Below are 19609 nucleotides of genomic sequence, written 5' to 3'. Positions count from 1 at the left end.
GTGTAATTTCTGCACTATAAGGCACTAGTTTTTTTGTCTGAACCCTGTAGCTGATACAACAACATGGCTAATGTCTGGATTTTTACGGGCTAAGCAGCGTCATGCTGCCGAAATATTTAGCCTTGACACATAAAACCGATGAATCACTGGTGTTTTATTGACCTTAAAGCGTTGACATTGTCTGAAATGTGTCTGCGCTGATCTCCTGGAGGACAACAAATGAGAAGAAGCAGCTGATGCCAGCTGTGGTGTTGGAACTTCAGACGTGTGAAAATCAAAACGGCACGTTTTGAGCGCTTTAATGTGAATAAAAGATGTGAGGAGTTCATGATTCAAGTTCAGAAGATTGACCAGTTTGTTTCATGAGTCAGTCTTGATGCTGGGCCCTGTTTTAGTCCAGAAATGATCCTCATGCATTTTAAAGCCAGCGCCACGACCTTTTGATGCGACTCATGTATGAACAAGATCTATTTTCCTTCTTGAATTGAGTGGGTGCAGCTCATAGTCCGGTGCACTCTATAGTCAGGACATGGTAATTTCTTGCTAATATAATGCTCATACACATTACAGACACGTGGTAAACACACTAGTGAAGACTTAAGCTCATGCAGGGAGAATGACTGACCACAGAACCTGAGCCTCTTGCCTGCACGTCAGTTGTGATTGATGATCCACAAATACTAGTTTACTAAACTACACGAGAGAGGAAACTTGAGCGTTTCTCCTAAATTGTTTTTGTCGGCGCAGGAGTACTCCATGAAGCAGTTGGCCAACTTGGTGAACGTTTGCCTGGGTTCACACATAAACAAGAAGGCCCGTCAGAAACTTCTGGCAGCCATTGATGACATCGACAGACCGAGGAGATAGAGTGAGGGGGAGAGCTCCGCACACGCGCACACGCACACGCACACGCACACGCACACGCACACGCACACGCACACACACACACACACACACACACACACACACACACACACACACTCTTCAGCGCTGATGGACACTTCGACAGAGGAACTCCCAAAACAGCACTTGCGGTGGAGCACTGTGTAGAATGTCTTGAAAATAGAACTGGCTGTGTGTGAGAGGTGAGCGCCTCAAAGTCTTTTACCTTATGTGACAGCTTAGCTTTTAGCTTTGCACAACCGTGAGCTTATAAACTCTTCAGCATGACGCACCAGGTCACCACAACAACACTCTTGAAGTAAAACTCATCACTCAATACCAACTGATACAAACAAAAGAGATATCCAACTAGGTTTTTTAAATTACTAAAAAAAAAAACGCTGTCTGTTGTTTTTTTATCTGTAAATATTTTTTTGTCTCACAAGTCGATCTGTTATGAAGGTTAGTCTGCTGTTTTGAGAAGTAAATGTGAATTTGTGGTGCATTCCATTTCAAACCAAATTCAGCTCAAAGATGAACAATATCATGAGTCTTTCACCAGAATTCAACGCAGCTGAATTAATGGTGTGCTTTCCACCAGGTGTGCTAATATGAGATGTTGTGTGTCGCCACTTTCGCACCTGGTCTGATATGAAAATGATTTGTTTGTGTAAATGGTGAGAGGACTAGTACTGTAGTACTGACTGTCTTTTCACTTCTGTCTTAGAACGATCACAAAGCTAATGTAAGTAGCTAACACCTGATTGTATCTGCACCAGCCAACGCTGGAGAGTTTTACAAGTTTAAATCAAAAATACTTTCCTCCACTAAAAAAGTAGAAATATCGGCATCGGCTTTTTTCCATTTCACAGGTTTGTGCCGCCGTGGACTGATGATGTGATTTCTGATGAGGTAATAGGTGAAGTGTGTCGAGTGTGTGAGCTTTTCTTCAAGGCTTTAAGGTTCCCCTCTTCTGTAAACTCTATTAGTTTCACTTGACCGGTCCTGCGGAGAGAAGGAAGATTGATTCACCATCGGAGGAGAGATGGAGGGCGAAAAAAACAGAGCAGGTTTTGGTTGTGCTTCATTTTTGTGTGCAGCTGTTCCTCAGACTGTAAATGTGAATGTGTTTTGAACAATGTCTGTATTTATATTCTTCATATCAGAGCATAACAGGTGTGTCATGACTTGATATTGTGTGACAGTGAAGTTAAGTCTTACTAATTGAAATCATGCACTCATGTGATTCAGAATAAATAAACACATCGACTGGAAAGACCACCGTCTGCTGTGCTACTTTTACAACATTCAACAATCCAATGAAGAAGGAGATGAGAGAGAATCCAACTCTTCCTCCTCCACTCAAAAAAATCATATTTAAAAATCTGTTTGATTCATTTTTCAATAGTAACTGTTACAATCCAGTCGACTATTAATTTCTTGGATTGTTTAATATTCGTTTATTTTATTCACACAAAATTCCACTATCATCTTTGTCTCTATTTTTCGTGTAAATATTTTTGCAACATGAGCTGCCCTCAGCTGTAAGAACTTCCATTTTTATTTTCTGTGGGTAAAGAATAACATCAATTTGAGTTCTCTTGAAAATAACTTTCAATTTCCCAGGAAATATTCCAATTTTTTTTTTTTTTTGAGAAGTAGCCAAGGTCCTCTAGACATGTCGTGAGTGGGTTACTGTCCAGGACAAGATGGAGTCAATACGTCTCCACTGTCTTGAGAACATCTTGATATTCTTCCGTTTAGATCAGGGGTCTCAAACCACAGAGCTGCAGCTCTGGGCACAGGTCTGTGAGGACAGTAATCCGTCTGCTGTTGCTGGTTTGGTGGGACCTCAAACCTGGATTTCAGCCATGATGAAGCGCTTACGCTTTACTTCTATTCTAATATTTAACTTTTTGTGCAAGGATTCAACTTTTTTGTGACCAATCTGGTGATGCTCTAATTTGTCCAACAGATGGCCTTTTGAAGAGCGGCGTGCCTTCAACAGGTGAAGAAGAGAGTGCAGGCGTGGCAGTAGTGTGTCCTGCCATGATGTTTGGTTTAGAGGCAGTAGCTCTGACACAAAGTCACGGAGCAGAGTTACAAGAGTCAGACTTGGAGATGCTCTTGTTGGGAGTGACTAGGAAGGTTCAGTTTATCAGAATATGATGTGGGGGAAAAAGCAAGTCACACTCTTCATGATGATCATTTAAAATAACGGTGAGTGAATTTCACCCACAGTTACACAACAAATGACAGATGACAGCACCAGCTGTGGTTATGGGCTGTGTGTGTCGACAAGATGATGACACGTGATGTCATCTCGTGTTTGATCAAGGAGAAAGTCTGGCGCCGTCCGAGCGAGTCTCTCCCAGCTGGTTCTATTTCTGGGCGGCAGGTTGCTACAGACAGATTTAAGTGGACTCGCCTCAGGTGGTGCTGTGGTCTAATGGCCTGGAGCCTTCCTTCAGGGATGATGAGTCCGACTGGAGCTGGTCTGTGTCTGCTGCACTTGATCAGGGGACTGGAGAGACGGTTTCCAGCGTCATGTCTCTGAGCCAGATCCTTTCTTTTCAACCGTTACATTCATCTGTCAGCATTCAGAATGTGGAAAGGTGTGAGGCTGGACAGCCCCTTCACTGTTGTTGCCAGAGCCTTGTGTAGCTGTGGCATCCATGCTACCTGTGTTCGAGTCATGTTTCGATGATGGGAAATGTGTCGGACACCTGGCATCCTCCGCTGGATAGTGGTGAACGGCACCGTTGTAATTGATGTGCCAACACTGACAGCATCATAATGTGAGTTGTGCTTTGAGAAATGTCTGCTTTTTCATGTCGTTTTATCAGACATCAGAGTCCTGGAGTGTGTCCCAGCCACACCGGCTACTCACACAAACGGACAATTTAGAGACATCCGTAATCGGTGGGAGGAAATCAGAGTGCCTCGAGGAATTTGTGTCAGCTAATGTCTGATGTTGGTTGCAGCAAAAGACGCTGGTTGCTGTGCTCAGCAGCTGCATTTTGAAATCGTGTTATCAAAGAAATAATCAGATTCATGTGAAACACTTATGTATGTACTCAGTGACTCCTGCCACCAGCAGCAGCGCTCATTTTTCTTCCTTTGTCCTTTCAAAGCCGTAAACATCTCTTTACTTTATTGATTCCCACCAGCTCCATAGGTGTGAAGACTGTTTCTGGCAGCCAGTTAAAAGATGTTCCACTGCTCATTCATCTGTGCTTCCCACAGTCTCTGCTACAGTGTTCACGACACACCCAGCCCAGGCCACACAACAACACGTCGCACCGGATCAATATTACCTCGGAGAACAGCTTCCAGTTTGACCTTGTCCAATTTGCTGTTTGCACAGTTTGTGACATTTACACTTTTGAGAAGTCTCTGAAGTGAACCCGTCTCCTCCCTGCCAGAGGAATTTTGATTGATGACGCTCCATAAAGAACTTGCTCCCTCTGTTCTGGTCCAACACATTCTGGAGGCCAGCTGGATTGAAAGGCTCATGTGATACTGTGGCCCAGTTACAGATAAAAGAAACCCCTGACTGCTCCTGCATGTTTGTCCGCACGCCAGAATTGATGAGTCAGTCCTTCACAGATTCGCTGTACGTTGTTGTGTATCTGTCACTCTAATGTCCGATGGATCTCAGTCTTGTTCATACTCATCAGTGAGCACTCTGTGAGTTCTTCCACTTTACTGTGCTGCATATGAATTCCTTTGATTCTATACATATCAAAAATCCACTGAAATCAATTGAAGAGCGAAGGCAGCGCCATGAAGTGTCACACACTGGACGGTCCTGACTAGTTGTTGTGGCCAGGGCTCAAACTAATGACTATTTCGATGGCCTTCTTGTTACTGTATCTTCAGCATGAGTGTACTACACTGCCTGTGACAAACCTGCCCCTCACATCTGACTTTTGTGTCCAAGTACAGTGGAACTTCGGTTCCCGACCACAATCCGCTCCAGATGGCCGTTCGAGAAGCGATTTGTTTGAAATCCGAATCAGTTTTTCCCATTACAATGAATGGAAAAATAAATGATGCGTTGCAAGCCTTAAAATAGTCTTTTGTAGGAGTGAATGTCGAGTGTCTGCTGCAGGTGCGCTGTTCGTCTATGTGTGTGGCCGCTGCATGTGGGAGGGGTTGCCGAGTGAGTGACGTCTCTCCAGAAGTGCAGAGGTGCCCGGTGCGTGTCCAGCTCTGAATGTGCGCTTCTGTGCAGTTTGGCTGTGACAAAGTCATAAACCAAGTCACGCTCTGTCCCAGACTCGCCTCATCCCTCCAGCCGACAACAGGACATCAAACCCTGGAGTGTTACGCTCCAGCCTCGGAGGTGTGGAGAGCGAGCACCTCCCCTGTGACACTCTACCACGGTCCAGTGTGGAGACAGGAAAGGTTTTACACCTCAATATGAAGAATAAACAGTCAGTAAATGTAGCTAACGGGACACGTCTGCATACAGAGGCTGCGTTATACACAATAACAAAGCGCGTCGTGGGTCAGATGATCGGTCCGCGCACGTTATGTTTTTTCCGGCTTTGCGATTTTCGTTCGAAATCCGAAGCAAAAAAATCTCAAAATTTTTGTTCGAACTCCGATTTGTTTGAAGTTTGGGACGTTCGAAAACCGAAGTTCCACTGTAATTTAGAAAAGATAAAATACATCTGAAAACTGTAAACACTTTCATTGGGCTAAATGTTGTTTTTATATTTGATTGTGAAAGTGTCCTGTACTTTCAATATTGTGGTTTGCACATTTTCTCCACTGATGACGTGGCACAAAATGGACGCATGAATATTCAGTTATTCATTGCAACCCTTCAAACAGCACATGGTTCATTTGTTTTGGCACCTCACATAAATACATGAGCCATGAGGCTCTTCACTCTGTAGTTTTCCAATGAATGCTTTTGAAGTTGCATTTTATTTTAGTTTTGAATGTATTTTTTTGTTGGTGTCTATATATATATATATATTTATATATACTTTTGTTTTTATTTTTTCTTTCTTTCTTTCGTCAAACAAGACTCCAACACTGTCTACCTTTGTTGCTTCCCCTTTCCCCCAGCAAGGACACGTAACATTTAGTGTCTCATCCCACAGTTGCACATATCATCCTATGCGTTGTCAACCCTATAAACTAAAGATATCTGTAACAGTACACACTGGTACACTGGTAATATCAATGGTCATTTTGAAAGTTGGTATTCTCATCCCATTGTTCTCCTGAGCACTCCAGTACTTGTCAGGATCATCCCATACTGTCAACAATGCTTGTCTTCTGTCAGTCATCATTTAGGTTTTTTTTTTTTCTTTTAATATTCTTTGTATTCATTGGATTTATTTAATTTATAATTTGGTATAATGCTGAGTCAATTCCGTTTTTTTGCCTGTGACTATTTTTCATTAAGGAGAAAGAAAGAAGAAGCATTTTAAGTACTTGCCAATAAATGATTTGCCTTCATTGTATTATCCATATTTATTTGTCATTTATGAACAGTCGATCACATCAAAGACCGAGGCGTCATGGAACTTGTGTTAGGTCGTTCAACCTGGTGATGACATCCCATTGATTCACCACGGTGGTCCGCCGACCTCTGGACCGCAGAGCATTCCGCTTAGCACTCACTGGCTAGAAACAGGGTGTGTTTCAGTGGCCGTGCGACTCATCCTCAGCAGCCTGTCTAATCTCAGTGTCTCACTCTGGAAGAGCAGAAAATTGAAAAGTGTGAGATAGAGAGATGGCGGAAACCCTCCCACCTCCCGCTGCTTCCTCACTCTGAATGTCAACTTTGTGTGTTCACTCACTCAGAGCTACTGATGAAACCCTGTCGGCAGACGAACCTGTCAGGAAATAGGCGTCTCCATTTCTGAACGATGGCAAAGGAGTCAATACTGAGCATTAGCTCATGTTCCTCTGCTCTGGTCAGGTTTGACAACGTTATTAACCTGTAGTAAGGATCTTTTAGAATACCTGTGTTTTTATGTCTCTTTGCTGTAAAATGACAAGAAAAAGTGCTTCAAAGATGTTTTGTTGATCTTTTCATGAGGAACAGATGATACATTTTTGGTGATGCTCTGGATTGGTATCTGGACCCACAAGTCTTTTGAGGGATCCGTCACCATTGAGAGAGAGCAACACCAAAGTTCTTCAATTTAATTTAACACTTACCGATTCGTACGACGACTTCATTGGCTAAATATGAATGTCATTTTACTCATGAAATAAATGAAGGGTGATAACCTTTGGTGAAAATCACAACAGCTTGGCGGAGGTCTTCTCACTGTCAGTCCATCAGGGGGCTCCTGCGTCATGTCTGGCAGGTTCCAATCCACACTTGAAGCAAAGACAAAGTGTCTGGTGTCCATTTCACCGTAACGGAGCCACCGTAATCATCGACTAGTCTTCACTTGTTACATCAGGATCTCAATTCTACATCCCTCAGTTCGTAAACCGCACCCTCGCCAATTTCACTCAGGACTCTACTGCATTTCCAACACCACCAAACTTATTTGAATCCTCACTCACAAGTTCCGAGGTGGCGTTGATGATGACACTGGTCTGTGGTCCTTCTCCATATACAGTACAAGTCCCTCTGGACTATCTGAGTGTTCAGACCAGACACAATACTTACACTTGCATTCCAATCGTGGCTGCAGTCTCAAGCAACTTCCCCCAACTCTCAAGACGCATTCAGAAAAAAATGCAGTCTGCTGGTGGCAGTGGGTGTCAAAATGCAGGCTGGAAGATGCAGAACTGTAGCTCTTCCACTTCATGAATTCTCCGATGATCAGCTTCTCTTCCATTTCACTTCATCTTGCTTCCATCTCTGCAGATATCACTGTAGAATCTAGTCACAGCTCAGACACTTGTTGCCAGAATTCCGATTTTTCAACTTCATTGTTGAGAACAACAAATCTCAGCTGAACCTTTCGCGAAACACAGCAACTGTGTCACCGCAAACATGTCAGTTTGTATCACGTGATTGCGGTTCTACATTGACTTTACGTGTAAATATCCAGGTCCCAGTGGACTCTGCAGAGTAACATATTTGCTGATTTACTGCGTTTGAAGTTGTTTTTGGAAATCACTGCAGACAGGGTCCCCATTATCGGAAGTCCAGAGGGCCCATTTAGACAGACAATCTCCTGTCACACCAGTTCAGCTCTGTATGTTCTTGGTCGGAGGGAGGAAACCTGAGTACCGTGGGGAGAACAAACTCCACACAGCAAGAACCCCGGTCCTCTCACTAGCCAGATTCATAAGTGGAAATCCTTGAGCAAACCAGTAACAGGATGTGTGGAGGCCAACTCACACTATGGAAAGTCCTCGGAAACCTGCTCTCGGCGGAGTCGATGTTGTTGCCAGATGGAGAGGCATTTGGGTGTTTCAGGAAGTGCTGATCTACGCAACTGCGCTGCACAGCCATCTGAGTCAGGAATACAGAACACACCCGGTGAGTCGCCGTCTTTATGCCTGTGGAAGAAAAACTGTTTGATGGAGAGTGGGGGGAAGAATCATAAACAAAATCAGACAGTGTTGGATTTCACTGGACCCGCATCAGAACAGCTGAGGCAGGAGTCGGACGTTGGAAGACACAAACTCCATATTCTGACGGCTGCCTGACATTCTGATGCTGGGAAGAATCTACCGGAGCCCGATAATAATGATATTTGTGAAGGCTATCTTTTGCTGCTGCCCTTTTATCGGCTGTCTTTACAGATAATATCGGATAATCGGCTGCACGCTGCCGCTGCTGCCCTCAGAGAATCTTTCTCTTTCAGGCGCTGCAGATTTTTTGCATGAATAGCAAGATGAAAAACAAATCTTGCTGTGTGTGATTGTGAAACAGGAGCTCTTTGCTCAGGGCAACAGCAGGAGGAACACTCTCGTTTCCTGCTGAAACGTTCACTCTTCATGGAGTTTCAAGTCTAATTGCTCCATTTGAAATGGCAAATTAGGAATTCAGTCTCCAGTACTGCATTATTTTCATGACACAGCTCACGCTGTAGATCAGCATTTCTATTCATTATACTTCTTCACTGGCTCCTGATGACTTTTCAGCCACGTTCCTAGATATCCATCAGAATCAAACTGCTCCCCGGCGTAAAACATAAAGTCAATACTGTCTTGTCTTTTGAGGAGAGGCCATTGATTTTACTCGGCTCCTGTGTTTGGGTGTAAATTGCCAGCTTCACACGGTCTTTGACGAATGTTTACCTGGAGGTGGAGGTCTGTTTTTCCCACCTACAGAAAAGCTCTTCATGCTGGATGAAAATGAAAAGACAGCATTTTAAATTTGGTATTTTCATGTCTGCTTCCTTTGGTGATTAAGAAACAAAGTGCAAACATTTTCATGTGCCATTTTTACGCTCTCTATTTCTGGGCTCTGTCAGGCGTTGCTATATTCTAAAGGTAGTGCTCCTCACACAGCGAAACAATTCACTAGTGGCTTTTACTAGAGTGTGTAAAATACCATGAGCTGGTCAAGCTCTCCATCACTTTACTCTCACTGGCCTCCTCCCAAGGTCCCTACCCACCTTATGCATGGCTTAAAAAAAGTTAGCAGACACCAAGATGTCATTTCCCTTTAAATGTGGCTTTAGGTTTTTGTGTTAAATAATAAATGTACAGACGTATGTATAAAGGTACTGATGCTTGTCATGTTTGGGAAATCATCCATCCATCCATTGGTCCATCCTTACTGGGGCACTAGCAAGAGAACAGAGGTCCATATTTTCCTTTCCCGAGTCACGTCCTCCAGCTGTGCAGCAGGAATACTGAGTGAAGTCAACGCATGTGGCTTTGTGAACATCGTATGAACACTTGCGTGTGCATCTTGGCAGCAGACGTATGCTGGAGTAGAGTTGTTTGTCAAAGCTATGTGAGAGGGCTGACTGCAAAAGATTGCAGATCATGGGTGAATTCCAATTCCTTCCTTCATCCTCAACCTCAGTCCTCCATCTTTAACTCTCAACCTCGTTCCTCAAAACCAAACGATTTTGTTCCTTAGAAATGGGACTCTTGGTTGGGGGCGGCATTACACCAAAGTGCCATTCTGTATGTCAATTTAGAAGAAGAAGAAGAAGAAGAAGAAGGGGTGGAGGAGCAAGAAGCTTTTACAGGATCAGAGACAATGCCTTCTGCAGCTGTGTCTATGTCTTTTGTATCCTCATTCCTCAAGAAAATACATTCATTTGTAGCTTGGTGTCTTTGTTTTTGATGCCATCTTTGACACCACTTTACGCAAAGGATTCTGGGTATTCCCAATTCCTCAAGATTGAGGAAGCTACGCTCCTCAATGACTAACTGACAGATGAAAAATGGATCCCAGTGTGAGTGCGTGGAGGATGGTGGCAAGTGGCCAAATATAACAACTTTAGTCCACAGACAGAATACGGGTCCTGACAACCAACCAGACATCAGGACCGAAAACCTTTGCTTTTCCAACAGACGTTTGCTTACAGGTCTATGTAGATAGCACCTTTTTGGAAGCAAAGACCTGACTTTGCTACTAATTCTTTCTTGGAAAGTTGTTATCAAGGCATGAAGGAGTTATAGTGAAATCAATATCTTCACTTTCGTTTAGTCTCTAAATGTTTGTTATAAGGAAGCTCAGTCACATATTTATTACCCTAGATAAGATACTTAAACATACCTGTATCCACCACATATTAGCTAGTAATAAATCATAAAGTATGGACCAGTGTCTTGTCAAGACTGACTGGAATAGTCACCAATTTACCAAGTATTAACCGTAAATCAACAAGTTTATTAATGGTTAATATGTGGGGCCCAGTCTAAAGTGATATGGAAGGTCTGTGAAGGTGTTCGCCCCAGACCAGACAGGAGTGCCACCACTACTTATGGGTAAGACAGATCACCAGCTCAATGACTGCAGAGGCTTCACTTGTTTCACATTTATTCCTTGTAAGGCAGAAGGTTGTGTCGGTGTGTTTCAGTTTTTACATTTTTGTCCCAACACTGCAAGCACATACAGGTCGACAAATCAGCTGTGAGCTTAAACAAATCGCGCCAGACTGTGAATTGACTGACTTACAGCCTTCAGACAGTGGATCGGTGAGATGGCCTGGACACACTGCAACCCTTTCAGGGCCGGTTTAACACCCCTGGTCTAGAAGAACCAGGGCCTTATTAGAAGTGTGACCTTGTTTCCTTGACTCCATGTTGTCTCGCTCTCACTGGCTTGACTATGCTGGAGCAAATCACATTTGTCACCCATATCGAGATCTCAAGACGTCTTTTTTTTGTTTGAAACATGGGCTGTCTATCCATTCTGTCCTCACTGGATAACTCGCTGATGCAGCAAAATCAAACCGATGAATAAGGCATTTGGAATAAAGCCAGATCTTGGTAATAACAGTGAGCTGCAGCGCATTTAAAGTGCGTATTAATATGCAGTAAACTGCAACTTCTGGTGATTTTCCTCCTCTTCCACCTGCTCTCACAGTGCTCCCTCTGGATCTGCAGTGGCAGGGAAACCTGCTGTCGCACCGACAACTGTCACTTTCAAAGACACTTTGATCCCTTTTCTCACTAGTTTTGAACTTTGGCAGGTTATTCTGGCCCTTATTAACGCAACCTGGTGATTGGCAGATAAAATAATGGCATTGATTGGTAACTGAACCAGTGTTTTTGTTGGCATTAGCTCTGCTGTTTACACAAAACTGTCAGGAGTTGCCCAAAATACAGACTTGTTATGTGCAATTACAGTGAAATGCTAAATATGAAATGAAAATGTATCCAATGTAAACACGCTTTAAAATGTGTACAGCAGTTGGATAACTTTTAAAACCAGAACAAGCAGCTGTTTCTTCCCACACAGATCACAAACACCCTTCTCTCTCTCGATTAGATCAGGTGTTGCATGAGATGTGACTCATAGACCAGCGAGAGGAGCGTGAAGATCCTGCCATGTCTGACTGAAATTTAGCTGAGCTATTACTTATCATGTCTCCTTCAGAGATTGAACTGGAGAATTAGTAGTGGAGCAACAACTGAATCATCCGTTTGGAGGGATTGTGCTTCATGTTGCGCCCGTTTGATCCCTCTGTGAAATAAGACGCACATCATGTAAGACGTGGTTGATCTTGAACTTGGCTTCCTCTCGATCAACAAAGACTCCTCTGACCTTCTCTGTCAAAATCCTCAAGACAAACGGCGCATCTGTGCTGCTCTGCCTTGACATGAACCGGCGATGGCGACCTCTCCTCGTAGCCAGGTCTCAACAACGCTTTCCCTTCTTGGGCTGCATCGTCGGCAATGATCTGGGACAAAGTTATGTCATAAGGTAAATTTAAAATAATTTTAAAAAAAGTTGAATACTTGAATCGGATTATTGATGGTTTACATATAGATGTGCCAGAGGATAAGCCACTACCTTTTCTCGTGGTATAAACCGAGGAGCTTATACAACAAAGCAGCTAATGTATGGATTTTTACAGGCTGAAGAGCGTCACGCTGGCAAAATGTTGAGCCTGGTCTGATCAAACCGATGAATCACAGGCGCTTCTTAAAGTGCTCAAAATGTGTCCACAGCACCACCAACAGAGCCGGATACGGGAAGTAGCAGCTCAGACCGGCTGTGGTGTCGGAACTTCAGACACGTGGGCAAAAACATTTTGAGCCCTTTAATGTCAATAAAAGATGTGAGAAGTTCATGACTCACGCTTAGAACATTGGCCAGTTTGTTTCATGAGTCAGTCTCCATGCTGGACCCTGTTTTCAAAACTAGTTTAGAAGTGATCCTCATGCATTTTAAGCCGGTGCACCAGTGATCTTTCAACGATGCAGACAGCACCACTGCACCCGCGGCCTATAGACTGGTGTAGCTTATGCATGAACAGGATCTATTTTCCTTCTTAAATTTAGTGGGTTTTTTCGGTGCAGTCTATAGTCTGGAATTTGGAGCTCTTTTTTTTCATCGGACGCATCGAAGAAGCGACAGGGACCCAGGTTTAACAAGATTATCATTATGGCTGGACTCTCACACGGACCAGTGCTCAGCTGTGGTTTATTATTTGGACTGGATTGGTAACATATTTTATTTATATGGCTCAGTAAATACTTTTAGTTTAGCTTAGTTTTATATGAGGGAACATCTTTTATTCAGCACTGCTATGAGAATATTGTGACAATGAATGGGAGAAAAAACTTGGCTGAAGTTTGGCAAATGAAACATTGTTAAAATGCAGCAAATGAAATCTTGAATTCTGGTGTTTTATGGAAGTGTTTTAGCTCAAATGTCCTTTTGCCCTCATCCTGAAGCGTCTAAAAAAAGATGCCAATGTTTCTCTCAACTGCTTTCAGACAGTGACCCCTGGGTCTTTCTCTGTATCCCCCTTAACCAGGTGCCATCTCTGGGCTTCCTGGGGCCAAAGAGTGTTGATAAAATTTACAATCTCCTGCAGAGAAGAGCGGCTGGAGAAACGGTATAAAAAGACTCAAGCCGCCTGCTCTAGAAAGTTGACTTGTGTGACCCACCTCCCACGACAGCAGTCGGTGACGTGCCGTGCGCATTCAGACTCGCTGCAAAAGAAGCTCTGCTTTTCATTAAATGTGCCGGTAAACACACGTCTGACAAGGTTTTGGGTGACAATTCTGCACAGTCACTTTAGAGATGGACGCACCAGGTGTAACAGGAAGGAAACCAGTGAGTCAGACTCTCATCAGGAGTGGGCCACTGAATGTGCCCAGGGGCCACATTATACACTGTGATTTTTGCTAGGGGCCTGCCAAACCAAAAGACAGTTTGAATGAGTTTTACATTGAACTTAACTTTTATTTTTGCTGGTGAAGCATTAGAGAAAATACTTCACCAAAAAAAGGAGAAAGTGTAAATAGTGATATGATTTTAATATATATTTTTTCATGTTATACATATATAAATGCCAAATACCGGATGATCTTGTCAGCAGAGCTATGGATAAAATTTAAGTGATTTTTTTTCAGTGTCTCTTATTCATTTTGAGGGACAAATATTATACATATATTAAAATGAACAGTTCAGTTCTACTTAGTTACAGTGAATGAAAAAACAAGTGGATAGAAAATACAAGAGTTCAGAGTAATGTTTTTAATTGAAATTGTAAATAGCATTAAAAAAATCTTTCCTCATAAGGGCCACGGGCCGCATGTGGCCCCCGGACATGTCTTTTTTTCAGTCTTTCAACTGTCAGCACAGATGATGTGACGTTTGTCGTCTTTACACGAGTGTGAGTCTTGATCGCTGCTCGGGCCGCGGTCCAAACACCATGATCTGTCAGTGAGTTTCTACTTTACAGCGAGGCAATGCATCACACAAGGTGAGTTGTTGCTCTGTGGGAAGGCAGCATTACCATATAGAGCAATATGTCAAAGTCTCCACACATTGCCTTTAGTAATGCCATCACTACTGTAGCTTGCATTTCAATCAGCAGCTTATCATTCTGCTCAGCGTGCGCCTTCACGCCTTCCCTCTTTTTCTCATTACCTCAGAGGGAGCTGGGTGGTCGCGGTTAAAGAACTTAGAAGGGACACGGACCGGACCTGAGCGCGACCCAGCCGCGTCTTTATTTCCCCTTCATACTGACAGTTGTGCGCTGACACGCTGTGAGGTGGAATACAAGGCTTTTTTTCCCTCACATGAGTCCAAGAGATTGGAATCAAGCTTTATTGAAAAAGATATTTCATACGCGGATGTCAAGATTTATTGTCCTGAAGAGGACGTTTGGTTGAGCAGGTTGTTATATTTCTTTAGCCGTGGCAGCTTTAGCAGCAATATTGGACAAGTGTCAGTAAATAAAAGACAAATCTTGTCAACGATTTGCATTCAGTCCACAAAGTGAAGAAGGATCAACAGAACCTGAAGCATCAGTGCATCAGTAGTGATACAGGAGCATGGAGTCTGTCGCTCCAGATAAAGTCTGCTAGCTTGGGTTTGGTCATGAAATCAAACAGACATTACTGTCACGCGTCATCATGATACAGGAGCTAAAATGTGTGTGTTCTGTCGCCGAGTGTCGACCCCTCCATGTTCTGGAGGTCATGTTTGTACAGTATAAGTAGGTTAGCAGTTTCAACCTCAACCAAATAATGTTTTTCTGTCGAATTTCTTCAGCTTATTATGGGATAGGTCTGGAGAGCAAGGGAACACCCTGAACAGCTCTCCCCAGCCGCTCAATGGACTATGGAAAAACATTCAAACGCTCACATTTGCCCAAAAATATTGCTGTCAAGGGCTGTGATTCGCCCGTGAAAGATTCCAAATAGATTAATAAATGTCCACATTCCGATTACTTAAATGTATAATAGACAGAAGTGAAGAGCACACCGTCACTGAAACACTACAGAGAGGACGTAAACAAACATGGCTGACCGCCAGATCCACCACGCTCTCTACTCCGGCCCTGTGTAACATATTTGGTTAAAACCTTTGGTGCCTGGAGCTTGTTTTGGGCTAAAAAGTGACACTAGTTTTGTTACAAGCTAATTTACAAAGGTCCATATCATTTTGTTCCATGACCATAAAATGATCAGAACTTTCACTGCATTTTTAAAAAAAATAATCTGCTGCAAATGCAAGTATATTTTGGTGTGAAAAAAAAAAAGTCTGTGAATTCCTGGAAGGACTCCACACATGAAAAGGAAGACCATACGAACTCACACATTTTAAGTTACAAAAGCGACAAAGTCAATGCATAGACACATTGAAACAAAATGTCGGGCTATATGGGGGGAATGCAACATGCTAGGAGCGTCCCAACAAGCATCAGTGTTTTTCGAGCGACAAGTTGCCAACCATTCAGAGCCCAGATTTTGAGACAAAGTGACGGTAGCGTCGCAGCAGTTGCTGGAACTGTCTGAGCTGTAGCGCCTCAGAAGGGTCAATTGAAACCAGAGACAATGGGGGTCCTTTTCTTTATTTATTGCTTGTATTATTCATCCACAGTAGACAAATTACAACAATTCTTCCACTTTGTTCTGCCATGCTGACGTTCCACCAACCACAGCAGACCGACCTACTTTTCTAACTTGACTTGAGTGGCTTTGGAGGCTGGATAACTGCCGACTAGTGTCGACATGCTGCATTGGGAATGAGCGTGTTGAATGCCTCAAGCTGGACATGGTATAATCTGCCTTGTCCTAGTAGGCGAGCCAGCTACCACGCTTCTGTGATCTACCGACCTGCGAGCGACCTAACATTGTGGTGGGTTGAATGTGGGAATGAGGCTGAATCAGTTGCTGGCCAAAGCTGTGTACTGGTTGTAAGTAGCTCACTCCTTTGTCTGCGCTTGAATGAATGAATGAAGGTTGAACGTTGCTTCTCGGGTCATTGCTTCCTCACGTAACTGCTGGGGACACTCAAAAACTTCCAGGATAATTGTGCTCAAGGGCTTTAAATCTTCATCTGGACGATCCGAACAAACACAAAGTGTGTGTTTGTTTTCTCAAGTTAAACACTGTACAGAAGGAGTGTCAAAGCTGCCTTGGATAAAGGCGCCCCGCACGCTCCACCTGGGACTCCCACAGCTGCATTCACATATGCAGATGAACCCCAGGTCCAACTCCGGATTTGCATCTTTGACTCACCAAAGCTGAATGCATTCCTGATACACATGTGGCGGAGTTTTCCCAAATTATTAGAGCATGTGCTCCACTGGCAGCCGGCAAGACGCTTTGAAGTGAAAGATATATTGAGCGAGAGAGAGAGATCAGGGATAAAATGTGACATCCTGACTTCTGATGCTTTTGGTGTCCTTCACTTTATTTGAGAATCATCTATTTCACACGCACTGATGGCATGGTAAAGTAAAGCTGAAACTGAAGCACAAAGGTGAAGAAGAAAACCACCCTTCTTCCTGTAAGTAAGAACCTTGAGCTTCATGTCTTTCAGTGTTGCTCCTGTACGTGTAAACAGGTTCTGCTGTCACTGGAACTGAAACAGAACATTGTTCAAATCTCATGTGTAATGAATTCCTCCTCCAGTTTTCCACGCAGATCACACTCGTGCAACTGACCATAATGAATTACCATCGTGGAAACGGTTTTCGACGGGTATTGTTCATGTCAAATCAGTTCTTGGACCTGGAACCCTGTCCATCAGTGGTGCGTGTGTTTTGTGGATTGGGAAAAGGTGTACGATCAGTTCCTGGTAAGAAGTGGTGGAGGATGCTGTGGGTGTCGTTCAACAGCAGTCAGGAGCGTGAAAGACTTGTCAACATATGAAGTATGTGTGAACTACTGTGGTTTTATGAACAGAATCTAAGTCTTGTGAAAAGTCGTCTTTTATCAGAGATTCTGGGACTTTGCCACAGATGATGGTGCTCTCACTGTCTTCACAAGTTGGCCCCTTGAGTTGACTGGAGTAATTCCTTCATGGAATTTCAATTTGAGGACGTTGCAAGTGGAAAAGGTTGAACCGTATTTTCCGGACTATAAGCCGCTACTTTTTTCTTGCGGTCTGAACCCTGCGGCTAATACAGCGACTCGGCTAATATATGGATTGTTACGAGGGATGCTCCAATCGATCAGCCACCGTTTATGAAAGGCTGATCTCGGCGTGATCGGTGAATGCCGATCACTGCCTGTCATTCCCGATCACAAAATCATGACAGCCAGCACTCTGATGAAGCACCACCTGCAGTTTGTGATGCGTCCGCTCCTTCCTTCCTCCCTGCCGACTCGCTGCTCACTTGACAACAGTGTGACTAGCGTGGAGGATTTTTTTCAGTCTGTCTTGTAAAGTTTCCGTCGGGTGTCGTTTTAAGACGGAATCGACCGAATCCGCTGCTGTTTTGTGTGTGTCAGATGCAGCCTTCTTTGGCCACCTGAATTTGAAACTTTTGCAAGCGTCCAGAGTGGGAACTTTCATAAAAGTGGTTGAAGACAGCTGCTTCTGCTGAGTGCTCTCCCTGTCTCTCGGAGCAGTCTAAAGAGCGTCATGCTGGCAAAAATATTGAGCCTCGTCACATCAAACCAAGGCGTTTTATTTACCTTTAAAGAGCTCAAATTGCACTGTTTACGGCCGTGTGTCCGGAGCTGGATCTACTGTAGGGTGAAAACGGTGCATTTTGAACACATTAAAAGTAAATAAGATGTGAGGAGTTCATGATTCAAGTTCAGAATATTGCTTCAATATTGCCCCGTTTTCTGAACTAGAACTAGAGGATCGCTAAAAGGGATCCTCATGCATTTTGTGCGGCGCAGATGGCACCAGTGCACCCGCGGCTTGTGTATGAAAAAGATTTCTTTTTCGTTTCCTTAATTTCGTGGGTACAGCTAATATTCCGGTGCGCTCTATAGTCCAGAAAATGTGGTACTAGTCGCACAGTTTGTGACAAAGGTGATAAACCGATGATTTTAAGTAAAGTCTGGAAGGAATCAGAATCAGGTTTATTTGACTCGCTATGACTCACTAGTCAATCTGCTGTAAGGTTGGTTCTGGTTCGGAGGGATCTCATGGGAGATCTCATCATGTTGCTCCCCATCCTCTTCCGTGTGCTGGAGCAGTTTGAGTCCTGGATGAAGGGCAGAAGGGCTCAGATGAGGCGCTCAGTGCTCTGATTCTGTCTTCAGCTTCCAAACACTCAGTGATGGAGGAGCATCGGACAGACTCTGCGAAGCCTTGGCCCCGCTCACTTCAGATCCTGGAAGATAGTCGTAACCAGGAATCTGTGGGTGCCTCAGTGGATACAGGGCTACTGAAGACTGGAAGAACAGAGGGGCGTTTCCTGAAGACCACAGTCTTGAGCGGCGGTCCAATGGAGGGGCAGTCTTTACTGTGGAGGCAGAAGAGTGGGGAAAGGACACATCCCTGAGGTGCACCTGTGCTGTGCTGAGGTCCCAGCCTGATCTCCTCAGCATCACCTGCAGGGACAGGCACCGTTGTGTTCCTGAGGCCCACCTATGACTGGAGACCACCAACAAGCATGAACGTGCAGGGAGATCAGCAGACGAATAGAAACATAAAACTGCTTTCATTGATGCAGCAAAACCTCCAGACACCCGCCAAATGGTTCACGACTGGGAAATAACAAAGATCTTGGAGTAGTTTATTTGATGTTCTGACGTGTTTGGCTTCTGCTGCTTCACATGCCTCCAAACAAAAGAGCTCCGTGAGACAACGTCCTCTCTTTTCTGACTCTGAGCTGCAGGTGAAAGTAAAACAAAATGTAAGTTAGTGCTTCCCCTGCTGTGCCGGGACTCCTCATAAAACGCTCGGAGCACCGTGGAAAATCCAAGGCTTGGGATGGAAGGCAGACTTTGGCCGAGTCCCCCCGTGTTTAACAAGGCTCTGCGGGCCCTTAACTTTAAGCACTTTGGTTTCTCGCCCGTGTCGTTGTAATCTGAACGTGTCGACAGTGGATGTTGAAAGTTGTGGCTCCAGAGTAATGGATACTCGCATTTCAGCCGCGAGGGATCAGAGGTTTTTATAGACTGCGAGTGCTCACTGCGAGCCGTCTGACTGCTTGTTGTGTAACAATCGGCTCCGTCATTCATCCGTCGGTGATGCAGATTTCAAGGGACAACTCGCCCTCGGCACAACTTTTGTCGCTTCTTACCCAGTCAGCAGGAAGTCTGATTATAGAGAGCAAAGCCTTTCAGTTCAGATTCAAGTCAAATTTTAATGATCGTAATCCCATAAGCACGGTGATTGATGTTAGTACCAAAATACGCATCGCATTTTTTAGCAGCATAAAGGTGGTACACG

The 19609-nt window shown here is 44.0% G+C and overlaps 1 protein-coding gene across 2 annotated transcripts in view; it reads left to right on the top strand.

The window, feature by feature from the left end:
- vps50 (VPS50 EARP/GARPII complex subunit) overlaps positions 1-2179 on the top strand; it is a 73731-nt gene extending 71552 nt beyond the window's left edge. For both annotated transcript variants that reach the window (XM_053861907.1, XM_053861909.1), the window contains one exon: positions 748-2179. In XM_053861907.1, the coding sequence (XP_053717882.1) occupies positions 748-867 (120 nt within the window). In that variant the 3' untranslated portion in view covers positions 868-2179. The remainder of the gene's footprint in view (positions 1-747) is intronic.
- Positions 2180-19609: the final 17430 nt, after the last annotated feature.

The sequence above is a fragment of the Synchiropus splendidus genome, chromosome 4 (genome assembly GCF_027744825.2).
Source record: "Synchiropus splendidus isolate RoL2022-P1 chromosome 4, RoL_Sspl_1.0, whole genome shotgun sequence".
NCBI classification, from domain to species: Eukaryota; Metazoa; Chordata; class Actinopteri; order Syngnathiformes; family Callionymidae; genus Synchiropus; species Synchiropus splendidus.
The sequence above is the reverse complement of the archived record's forward strand: the minus strand, read 5'-3'. Positions and strand labels throughout refer to the sequence as shown.